This window comes from Rhipicephalus sanguineus, chromosome 3, assembly GCF_013339695.2.
Source record: "Rhipicephalus sanguineus isolate Rsan-2018 chromosome 3, BIME_Rsan_1.4, whole genome shotgun sequence".
Classification (NCBI taxonomy): Eukaryota; Metazoa; Arthropoda; class Arachnida; order Ixodida; family Ixodidae; genus Rhipicephalus; species Rhipicephalus sanguineus.
The window spans coordinates 48868940-48881659 of record NC_051178.1 but is presented as its reverse complement, the minus strand read 5'-3'; the positions used below and the strand labels follow the sequence as shown (position 1 = coordinate 48881659).

The 12720-nt window shown below is 47.4% G+C and overlaps 1 protein-coding gene across 1 annotated transcript in view; it reads left to right on the top strand.

Moving 5' to 3' along the window:
- The window catches only part of LOC119385456 (uncharacterized), a 529083-nt gene that overhangs the window by 404636 nt on the left and 111727 nt on the right, over positions 1–12720 (top strand). The window contains exon 9 of the mRNA XM_049413202.1: positions 4138–4275. Within this exon, the coding sequence (XP_049269159.1) occupies positions 4138–4275 (138 nt within the window). The remainder of the gene's footprint in view (positions 1–4137; positions 4276–12720) is intronic.

The window sequence follows — 12720 nt, the reverse complement described above, 5'->3', positions numbered from 1 at the left end:
GCGTCGCTAAGAATGAATTTACTCGGTAATATTCATTTTCAGTCCCAGCCGTCCGCCGGATCCCAGTGACACAGGTTCCGCGATGCTGTTACGCCACCTATGCGGTAAAACGGTCTATCACTACGAAGAATCTCTGCTCCGCACTTCCTCGCCATAGTTCTCCGCAAGGTTCCTCCTCTTCGCTCTCCATTTTTATCCTTCGCCGTTTATCTCCACCGTCTCGTTTACTGCCGATATGGCACGCAACATTACACTGTGTCGTTCAAATGAAGTACGCATGGCTGAGCTCGATAAAAAAAAGATCTCCATATAATAACTAAAAATCATGCACTCCGTCTCAAGATCGCTCGCGTGGCACTCGATGCTTGGTTCCAGCGGATTTCAAAGCGAAACGGTATACTCACATTGTGCGTGCCGTTCGACATTCGTTTGGAAGAATCCACTTTTCCCGACCTCTCGCAGCGCTGTAGCAGCAGCCACGAAAGCGAAGTGGCCGCCGCTCCCTTCCATCCTCTCTCGCCCCGTGATTCAGCGCCGGCTAATTAAAAGGCTCGCCGAGCGATTGAACGAGTTTCGCATCTGTTGCTGCGTCGCTGTCCTCGTGAGGGTGCTTATTCGTTTAGGTTAATTAAGTTCGCTCGGGATGCGTGTTGTGCACGGTGTTGTCCTCGTCGCACCGACGTGGCTTGCGAGGCTCTGTCGCATCCCTACAGGTGCATGCAGCTCTGTACTCCCGCCACGTGTGTTGTCCACTCTGTTCTGATGAGCTCGGAGAAGCTGCGCTGATGCATCGGGTAACGGCGTACGAACACCGGTGCCCTAATATCGCAGCCAGTGTTGCCTTCCTCGGTGCAAGTCCCGTCAAGGTGCAGCGATAAAGCGGACAGACATAGCGCGTAGGAAAGTGGGCACCGAGAAGAAGGCACGGGACAGGCGCTGACTGCCCGTGTCTAAAGTGAAGTGGTGATGGTACACCACTTTACCTCAGTTCACCTTTACTGAACTTTATTGTCAAGGAGCAAGCAATATGCACGCAATAGTCTGCGCCGTGACATGTTACCTTGGGTCCGTTGTTAGTTTTGTAACATTTATCGGTGTCGTTTTACCTATCCTTGTTTATGGTTCTCCACGTGGGCGTACATACGTATTGCTTGTTATTTAATGACGAATTTCAGTTGAAGGTCAGTGCCGATTTCTTTTTTTTTTAGTTAGTTAGTTCTGTCCGTCCTTTCATCTGCCTTTGCGCTGGTCTAACTGCGTGGTTTATTATGCGCTATTGCTCTTGCATCCAGTTTCCTCTTAAAGCACTGCACGGTCCGCTATCTTTTTCTTTAGAGTGATAACTCTACTCCTTCCGACACGAATCCAGAAGACACCTCGTTCCGTGAATCTGAACTTCAACTTCAGCCAAAGTCAGCGCCGGCGAAAGAGCTTCAACGAAAAACTAGTACGGCGCGTTCACGAAAATGTACAGCGGCTCAAAGTGAGTCTGTTGTGCCGCCACCGCCGTATACGCGTTGGCTGCATCCAAGTTCACTGCGCGCTCGCGTTTAAAGCGCCGACGGCGCCGAGAAGCATCTGTGCTGTCTTGTGGTGCTCCCCTGTCGTGGCGTGTACTTGAAGCGTGTGGACTTGTCGTCGTCCTTCCTTGCCTAAACCAAGACATGCAATATAGTTAAGTCTCCGGAAACCAAGGCTATCGTCCCTCAACAAAACAAGCAAATTCCTTTTAACCGCGTTCAAGCACGGCAATTTTTTTTTCTAATGCCACAAGTACTGAGAGGCACTCTTCCAGGCCACCCTGTCAAGCCCCAGTCCGAGTTGTCCGAAAGCCAGGATACATATATATATATATATATATATATATATATATATATATATATATATATATATATATATATATATATATATATATATATATATAGAGAGAGAGAGAGAGAGAGAGAGAGAGAGAGAGAGAGATAAGGGATTGAATGGGATAAGTTAAAGTTGATATATGATAGAATTGACATTAAGGTATGTCATAAATTAAAATTGGAGTGGAATGATGAATACACAATAATATAAGCAGCAATTGGCATAAACGAAGTTGATGGTTGTGTTTCAAGTGAAGATCTTAACGCGAAAGCTTTAGATTCCTCGTCAAACGAGGAAAAGCGACCGTGAGCGTCAGCGAGAACGATGCGAAAAGTCACGCGATTAGAGATTACGACTTGGTGACGTCATCATGACGACACAGATCGTCAGAATTTGTGATGCCATCTTGACGTCACTATGGTGTCACGTTAGAAGACTTCACGTGATGATTTTATCACGCGAAATTTTCGCATGGTCATAGGTGTGCCGATCTCAGGGGCAGTGCATACCAACGTTACATACCGGGTACGGTGCAGAAAGCTTGCAGTGCTTCCGATCTTGGAGGCAGTGCAAAACCACGTTAGCTGCAGGAAGCTTTCGGGCTGGGGCGCAAGGATGAATACATCGGCTGAGGAGAAAAAGATGGCTCACAGTTAATCACAATTTATCAACTCAGTCAGTGCGAGTGCCACTCTGAGACCCATACGTCTTGCATTACGGTCACTTTATCTTTTTTTTTCCCCCAAGCCTGAAAATGCCATGCGCCTGCCCGCCAGAGCTCAGTCCTGTTATTTCGATATTAATTTTGGCTCGTTCTCGGCCCGGCCCTAAACAATCAGGCCTCGCCCAGCCCGGTTCGATTTGGTCCATTGCTCGTTCAGCCTAAAGGTAGCACGATCGTGCTTTTGGATGTTTTAAAGATACGAGCCGTACACAGATTACCTGCAAGCGGCGCGTCGCCCTACGTCAAGCTTTCCGCTGAAGTTGCTGCTGCTAAGGAAAACGCTAGGGAGAAAGCAGAAACAAAACTTATATCCTTTGTTCACCATTTCGTGCGTTAAAGTGCGGCAAAAACGCCCAAGTTATGCGGCCGCCCCTCAATATATAGCGACTGCATAGGCGACACTCGGCACACATTGCTTCAAAAGGGCCTCCCTTTTTAATCTCAAGCAACCATTGCAGCACACCCTTAGGCAAGCCGAGCTACTAAACTTGGCTGGAATATAAGCACATCCTTTATTGGAACTTAGAATACAGCATTGCACTAAGATTTTTATATAGCTTCACTTTTATCATCAACTGCTGTCGTTAATGTTAACACTGGTTACGTTAACAACTGGTTCTGCGACATGAGATCCTAGAAATTTTACTAGTGGGAGCAGGGGCGCTAGTGTTTAATGCGACCGGCTTTGTTCGCTCAAAAGTCGGAGAGTTAACGAAGCCTTTCGAAAACTCACTGACGCTCACTGACGCTCACTGACGCCCTTATACAATTTTATCGATTCCTGAACGCACGTTCCGCGATCGGCCCTCTTTGTTTGAAAAGGGGGTGTTTTTAATGGGGTAGGTACATGGCGAAAGTAACTGGGAGGAAACAGAGAGGCACGAAAGAGCAATGACCGCGGAACAGCTGCTCATTTCATGAATAACACGCGTTGAAAGACAGCGCTCTGTCCTATCTTCCGTTTTCTTCTAAGTTATTGTCGTGCCGTACCTACCGCATCAAGCATAAAGCTATTTTGGGGAACTTTATTCTCGGCTTATGATTTTTAAGAAATGGGAAGGTCGAGCCTTCGAACTGAGTAAGCAGTGCGGCGGTCGTTAATATGCGCGCATGGAGAGCAAGACCATCGTCCGCCACACCTCTTCGTGGCTGCTTTCACTGTGCCTGCAGCTTTCACGAGACTGAGCTAGCGCGGTCGCATAGCTTGGATCGAAATCAAATGGCCCTAAATCTTATTTCTTACCGTGTGGTAATATCGTACACATAGTCCAGTTGTGATCTCTATCTTCTTTCTGCTCTAATAATGTTCGGTGTTGTGTTGCATTCCTACTGACGCTGTTAGGCAAGTAAGTCTATTGTCATATAATCTAGTGTATAGCATATGTAAACACTTGTTTTAGCATAGTATTCATAGCCAACTCACATACGCCCACCTCCGGTCGTAGCAGATGCGTCGCTTTGCGTTCTTTTTTTCTCTTTATGGACGGCACACCGTCATCGTGATCGTCACCGTAGTTGTTCCAAAGCACTAAGTTTTCCACTGTCTCTCTTCGTAGGCATGACGTTCGAGCACGCGTTTGATTCGCCGGGAACTTACCACCTGGTGGCCGAAGCGAGCAACCCGATCACCGAAGGGCTGCGTCTTCCTCGTCCCAGGGCGGAAGTCAAGGTCTTCGTGCAAGACATGTTACGGGGTAAGCGGGCTCCACAGTTCACTCCGCGGCACTTTGGTTCGGCAGAAGTGGCGACATTCACGTTTCACTCGCTTTAAAATGCAATTAGTCAGAGACACTGCAGTTTTTGCATTGCTTTCGGTATACGTAAAAAAAAGCGTGTAATTCAAGCAGCCTACAGGTTAAGTGCTTGTCGGTATTAAACGTGTAACGTGACCGTAATATGGAAACCATATGCGCCTCAAGTCTATCCACTGTGACCTGTGCAAGAATGAACGAGGACGGCCAAAGAAGTGCACGGCACGTTACCAGCCGCGGTGGCGTAACAATTGTAGTGCTTCTTAGTGAACCACGAGGGTATGGGTTTGATTCCCGCTCATGGCGACTGCCTTTAGATGGACGTAATTTACAAGAACGCCCGTGTACGCAGATGTAGGTGCACTCTAAAAAATCCCAGGAGGTCAAAACTAACTCCCAACTGCGGCATGCCTCATAAAACCCCAGTGTGAAATTTTCTGACAGCAGGGCGAAGTAGGCAACCATGCTAACGTAAATATGGCGGCGTTCTACAAAGAAAAAAAACCTTACGTCTGCGCGAATAACAAACGACAATGAGTCATCGACGAAAGCAATTTCTTATCTCGTTATCACCACCAAACATTGGCTGGAGCGCTCCGCCTGGCTGCACTGAAAGTGATTTTGTCGATTTAAGGTCCTTAAGGAACACGTCGAATTCAAGCCGCCACTGTACACCGTGGCGAGCCGTATCAGTCCACCACTCGTATACTCGTAGCTGATCGATAGGGCAGACTGCGCGCTAAGAACACTCGGATGCTCGCCCGCACTATATACTCCTTCAAGAGGACAGAGCGTTAAGCTCCTTCCGTGAAAGGTCGTACGTGGTGAGCGATACCCTGGGCAAAACATATAGAGGCCCCAAAAGGGGACTTGCCGCCTGGCACAAAATTAGACCTTTTTTAAATTTTTATCTTTTTTTCTTCTTCACGCCCGCATCCGAGCTTTAATACGGCGGCTTTTCGTTCTGTGACGCGGAAATTCCCGATGCTGTACTCGTCCCGGTCATCGAAGCCTGCTACAGGAGCGCAACAACACTGAAGCGATACAGTTGAGAACACCGTCGAGAACCGTTGAAAAGAACGGGGCTTCTTTCGGCGACAGCGCACACACGCACCGTTCTGTTCTTATGTCTTTCACTTCCCCCAAAAGAGACCGCTGCGGCGTCGGAGTACGAACAGCGTTCTATATATATATACATATATATGAAAAACTGTAAGCCATGATGACCGGGATTCTGCCACACGTTGACAACCTATTGTTAAACTTCCGAGGCAGCCCCGCTTTTTCTTGTGCTTCTTCCTATGATTGCGCTACGCCCGTCGTAGTCCTCAACTCTACGAAAGTGGGAACCTCGAAAGAAAGAGGAGGAGGAGTAGGGCGGTAAGGATAGAGCGCGCTTCTCAAAGAGAAGCCGTTTTTGCGAGACGCAACGCTTGGCCCAACGCGTGTACGTGGTACCTTCGAGAAGATGGCGTCGTTTCGAGGTGGTCGTGGAAGCGAGGCCGCTTCAAAAAAAAAAAAAGATCGTCGAGGATGTGTGCTACATACATCTGAGCTAAGGAAGTAGCGACGAATGAAAGGAAAGTGCGAAAAGAGAAGAAGACAACAGCTATAGGAACGGCTGTTGTCTTCTTGAACGGTTGCAGATTTGCAGTGTCGTAGCGTTTGTCCGTATAGGGTGTCGTTCACCGGCGCACCGCCAGTTACTGAACTCAGTGTGCTTTTCTCCGAAACAGGGCCTCTCCCTGTCTGTCCTCGCTTGCCTTGCCTCATTTAGTGACGAAGCTTTCTTTTCCGTTCATGTTTTTATCCGCTCGGTGAAGTTCTGTCCCTCTTTCATCTCGTTTCATTCTTACGCGTTGCTTAGCAACAGCGTGCACCCCTCTTTGCCTCGCACCCGCCGTGGTGGTCTTGTGGTTATGGTACTTGACTACTGGTCCGAAGGTCACGGGATCGAATCCCGGCTGCGGCGGCCGCATTTCGATGGAGGTGAAGTGCTAGAGTCCCGTGTACATAGATTTAGGTGAACGTTAAAGAAACCCAGGTGGCCGAAATTTCCGGAGCCCTCCACTACGGCGACCCTCATAATGATATCGTGGTTTTGGGACGTGAAACGCCAGCCATTATTACTATCACTTTGCCTTGCATACTCATGAAAGAATAAATGGAACGCTTTAGGCGCATTGTGTATCGTCCTTATTCTATGGACAAGATGCGAGGAGAGAGAGAGAGCAGTTAATTTTTTAATTTTCTAGCGATGAAGAGCTGAGTCAGCGGTGCAAGGTGTGATGGGACGAATGCCGCTGCACGCTCAACGCGAGGCGTTCCACACGCCTCGTGAGTCGTGGCTTTGGCGTGCGTCGACCACTTCTGTTGGGGACCCTTGCGCGATGAAGGCTCGCATTCCCGATTCGCGCAACAATATACAGGTCTCACGCCCGTTTTGTACCGTGCGCTGTTTGTATCTATTGATCAGTGGTGGATATTGTGAACTGGCGAAAAGCGTAGTCGTCGTTTCCTTTCTTCTTGCCTCGTAGTAATCTGTTGATCGAGCCGTCTCGAATTGAGATAACGTGCGGCGTCCGCTTTGAATTCTCGAGATAAACGAAAATTGAAGCTCCAGGTCGACTCAACTGAGCGACGATATCTTGATCGACCGGCTTTTATTAAACCAATTCGCTTCATTTTGTCTCTCAAGTATTTGTGCTTTTCCTGCGTTGTCGTAGCCGTGGCGACTTCTTGATAGTATTTATAATGGTGCCCGTCGAAACTACCCGTAACATCTCGCGCTCTAAAAAAGCAGCAGATTGAGAAACCAGAGATGCACCGTTGTTTCTTTTCCTTCACTAAAGGAATGTCGCCGAATACCCCGATTTTCCAGATTCTGAACGAGAAAAACTGAACCATTCAGAAGTGGACATAATGAAACGGGTATTTAAGAGGTCACGTGAGTAGCTAAGTACTGCGCAGTATGAAGAATTACGCCACGAGAATTCCTTAGGCACGCGTAACGACGCCGAGAAATCCTGATGCGGCACGCCGGGACACGTTTCCTGACTCGGTACACAATAGCAGCGCCCGTCGCTGGGTTCCGTGGCGTCCGCTAAATTGGCCGTCGGAAGAGGAAGCGAGGAAGCTTCGAGGGATGGCGGGCACGTCTCCGCAGTGCGGCGGCCCGTCCGTGTTTCTTTTCTTCGGCCGAGTAATTACGCCTCCCGGAAATGAGTCCGTGCGGTGAGCTCACCCTTGCAAACCTCGAAGCTCCCTGTGGCTTGGTAGTTTCTTACGGAAGAGACGCGGCTGTCGAACTCAAGAAAAATTACGTGCCTGCGCTTAGCAGCCGCTCCTTCTCTCCTGTTACTACACCCCTCCCACTCCTCCTCTCTCTCTCATCGCATACACCTAGTGATGAGTTTTTCATCTCATTCTGTTCCCATCGCTCTTTCGTTGTTTCTTGGAAGAATCCCAAATTGCTTATTTTTTGGCAGCCTAGCCATTGCGTTCTTCCATAATATGTAACAACCGACCCTGCCTCCTTTTGAGGCCCGCCTCACGTCTTCTAGCGCCCATTATGGCTGTTCGGCGGCGCAATTTTTATTTGATATTTTTATTTGTCGAGAGAATGCAACGGAGGATCGAAGCAGCTCCTCAGACGCTCGCGCCTACCACAAAGTACTGCCGCATCGTGCTGCCTTGCTCCGGGAAGGATGGATGCACCTGGCTGGGAATCTTTCCGGCGTTCCCTTAATAAGCGTATAACGAGCCGAAGCACGCCGGCGGGGGCGGGAAGCGCATGCCCCGGTGCTACGGCCCCTCTTCTCCCTCTTCCTTTTCCGCCATCTCTAGCTCTCTCTCTCTCTTGCGCGCGCGCGCGGCACACACACACACACACACACACACACACACACACACACACACACACACACACACACACACACACACACACACACACACACACACACACACACACACACACACACACGCACACACACACACACACAAACAAACAAACAAACCATGTATGGCAGCCGGTTAGGGGCAGCCGAGTCGTTGCTGACGAGTAAGTAAGTATGCGTGAGGATCGTTGCTGTGTGTGCTTGAGGGAGGGAGGAAGAAAGATGGAAGTTGATTGTCACAGAGGGGTATTGGATTTGGGACAACGTGAGCCTTGGCGTAAGTTACTGAATTATTTGCTTGAAGATGAAGAGTGCTTTTTTTTTTCGAAAGTCTGCCCTTAGGCATAATATTTATTCAGAAATACACATATAAATTTGCTTCGTGTATGAAGTCCAGTAACGAGCGGTGGTGAGGTCCACTAATCCAGCGGTCAAGGTCGGGTGGTCGGCCAGGCCTAGTGTTGGCCGTCTGTTATCGCAGTTGCTTGTTCAGCCACTGCGTGAGGTGGCTGCCATTTATAAAGTGAGCACAAGTCCGGCTAGCGGGAAGAAAGTAAACGGAAGCCGAGTTGCGCTACACAGTTGGCCTGAAAGAATCGCGAAAGCAAACGCCGAGACACGCAAGAAGGTGCGCGGGAAAAAAAACGGCAGCGGAACATCGGGACATAACCTAAGCCAGCTGTTCTCGCGTGTTTTAATGCGCAGGATACATGAACTTTCTGTTGGCTTCAATTTCTTCCATCATTATTTCGCGGTTCTTCATCTATGTCGCTCATATTCGCCCCTCGCCTTTTTATAAGGCGCATGCTCCATGACTAGCTCGACAGAGGCTGCAGAATCGACTTCCGTTTTGTCATTTTCAAGCACACTCTAGCCATCATTGAGAATTCACGAGGAACGACAGCATCCTCTCCCCTCTAGCTTCCCCATCGCGTTTTGCTCAATCATCTCCCTTTCATTTCATGACACCGAATGAAAGTCGGACGGCAAAGAAAGGGAAGCCACTGGAATACTAATTCGGGTCGTCCAGACAGGAAGCGTCTTAAGTTCCCTAATTGGCCCGCCGAGGTTTTCCGGCCGTTATGATTTCTCTTCGCTTCATTTAGAGACTTAAGAGTCAGCGTTTCCTTGTTTCCTTCTTCATTTCTAGTCCTGTTTCATTACGACGCCCCCTGTTCAACAGCTTCTTTCTCTCCCGTCGAGCGACGTTCTTCCATACACGACTGCGATTTCCAGTGTTTAAAGAGGATTCCTAGTATTGCATAACAAAGAGTAAAAAAATCTCCTCGCCTCTTTCTATCATTTATTGCCCTTCTCCGTACTTTTTCATTCCTTTCGTCATCTCATTTACATTTACCATTCTTGCACTTTTATTTGATGCTGTCGATTCTTGTAGCGGCTATCACGTGTAGTGCCTCTCTCAAACTTTTATATCTTTATTTACTATCTGGGCTTTTACGTCCCAAAACCACGATATGGTTATGAGAGACGCCGTAGTGGAGGGCTCCGGAAAGTTCGACCATCTGGCGTTCTTTAACGTGCACTGACATCGCACAGTACACGGGCCTTTAGCATTTCGCCTCCACCAAAATTAAAAGCGTTATATCGAGTGTAAATGCTTGCAAGTTGTAACGTCACCAACATAAACGTCACCAATAACATTGATAACAGTTTAAAATGCCTATAACCAATAACAGTTTAAAATGCGTACGGCAGGTAAGAACGTTCTCAAAAGTTACCGTTGCATAGAGTACTTGCGACAACACGAAGTTTCATTTCCATTTTCGAAGTTCGTGCATTCATAGTCAAATAGGTCATATGGCACGCTTACGCTACGTGGATGTCACTGCCATTAAAACATAATTACCGTCTTTTTATGGGGTATTGAAGGCTTTCAGAATTGTTACTCATATAAATGTGGTGTTCCTACTTTCTGCCGGTAAGAGATCGTTTGTCGTCCACTGGCAATATACGCTGCAACATGCGTTCCTCGGTACGAAGATCTGTTGCCGTGAAGTTTCACCAAGTGCCGAGGTACGCCTATTGGCCGCGAGATCGAGCGGAGTCGCCACCTCGCGGCTTCTGACTGAACCGCGCCTAGTGTGGATTGCTCCATGCGTCGTCTGCTAGCCACGCTGTGTTTGCATGTGCGCGTACGTCATGCACGTCCTCAAAAGGCGGTTTGTTCCGTTGCGTTAGTGCAACTTTAACTGCTCGTACGTATGCCTAACACAATGCAGAGAAGCATTTGGCCTTGATCGGCTGTCTATGTACTGTTATAAGATCAGTGAATGCACTTGTCGAGGTTGCTGTGTGTGGTCGTCGTACCCTCCGTTCGCGAGAGTCATATCAGTGTAGGTGCCGCTCTGTGATTCAAGCGCATTGCAAAGTGCTTTTGACGTTGCCCTAAAGATGACAAGTATTAAATCTCGTGTGAATATAGCCTTTTAGCGGCTAGGTGGTAAAAAAAAGGCTCTCATGCACTTGCGCATTGTGGTTTGGTGTATAACTTCGGGGCTGTCGTTTATAGCTTACGCGACGAGCTTTAGTTGTGGACGGTCCTGGTCCCACTGCAGAGAAATATTTTTGTCAAGCCACGTCTGACACTTCGGTACTTAAATTGTCCCCTAAACAGAACAGAAAATGGAATGACACGGAAATCGCAAAACTGAGTTGAAGTTGCGCAATTTCAACTTGTGGCGGGAAATTGATACAAAAACACCCTTGTACGTAGATTAAGGTACGCGTTAAAGAGCCCCGATGGTCAAAATTAATCCAAACGGCGTACTTTACATTTATGTCGTAGTAATTTCACGCGAAGCCACATCTTTTTTTCTTTACATTATCTCGAGCGTTTGTGTTACGTTGTAATAGATTGGCGGAAGGCAGCGGACTTTATTCGCCTGAGAAAACGTACTTTGGTCCCGTGAAATAACCGGGCCTTTGTTCCATTACTGCCGTGCCAGTAATTAATCGAAGAAAGTTCCGTGCTGTACAGTTACGTTTGTGTACTGTTACTGGAATAAAAAGAAGCGTGTGCGTGTTAAACGCTTCTGTAGCCCTAAAGCGCTGTCAGCCACGTAGATTTCCTCAGTAAACCTATCAACTGACCTACATTGGAGAACTGAATAAGAAATGTGGTAGAATATTTGAGCACACAATGCACAAAGTGCTTTTTGAACTCATCGTGCAGGAATACAGGCTTTCTTTTTGTTGGGGGGTATCCATATGAACAAGAAGTGAATACTTAATTCAGTCGCGCTACAGCAGTGCGTAGTAGGTGCAACACGAGCTGAACATGTACAAATAAAACAACAAGAAAACGTCATCTATTGCGAAAACGCCGACTGTTGCCGAAGGCGAGCAACCCCGTTCGTTGGCAGAATGCGCTTCTCTCACAAGTAATAGTAACGTTCGGCGCGCTTCGTGCATTATTTCGGGAATGAAGGGCGCACATATTACCAGAAAGCTGCAGTCAACGCATTTTATTAGCCGAAAATCGGGTCAAATTACTCACAACGAAGCGCTATTGTGTGCGTTTGTAACGCGCCGGCGACCGCCTATCCACACTAGCGCGGCGACGGTGCTGTCACCTGTAGCCCGATCTCGCGGCGAATAACACTAACAATCACGCAAACTCAGCCAAAGTATCTGTATAGAAGCGGAGGACATCTTATACCAAGCAGAAAGTAACAGATGCGTCTAATGAGTGATTTGCAGCTAGCATAATATTGAATAACCTGTGCGCTGCCTACAGAGCCGCGCAGGCAGGCTTACCCGATTACCATGACCCAACACTTAGTATTGCTACCCATCAAGGAACCAGGTTCCTAAAAAAAAGAAAATGAAGGCGGTGTAGCTTGAAGTTATTGTGTTTAAGCGCAATAGAAGCGCGCGCGAAAGTTTGCTTTTCAGGTTTATTTTAGTGCTGCATAGCCGTAAAGCTCTGGGAACAGAAACTGTTTTTGTTTCTATATTCATCTATATATTTGGCCATGTGTCTTGACGAAAAGCATTACTGTCTCAATTATATTTCATCCGGCTCTTTAAAAATACGCTACCGTCTTGTTCCATAACGAACTAGTGTAGCTTCTCCGCATGCACAATGCATAAGTGGCAAAGTACCCTTTACAGGATTCCAAAACGAATTGATGGTGCTGGTTTACGACATGCTACCTTCCGCCCGAAACATGCTGCTGCGCATAAATAATAATAATAATAATAATAATAATAATAATAATAATAATAATAATAATAATAATAATAATAATAATAATAATAATAATAATAAAGGCTAAGAAAACAGAAAGAAAGCGCACGCTTGATCTTGAGAAATTATACTGGGCAAATTTGAAAGTACCAAGAACTACGATAGCGCGTGCAGTAAAACGAGCGAGTGTGACTTTTTGCGCGAACCTTGGTGGTAACATGCACGGTGCGTTTCGCTTGAAGTGATTTACTCCTTTTTAATACGAATATTTTTATAGCTACA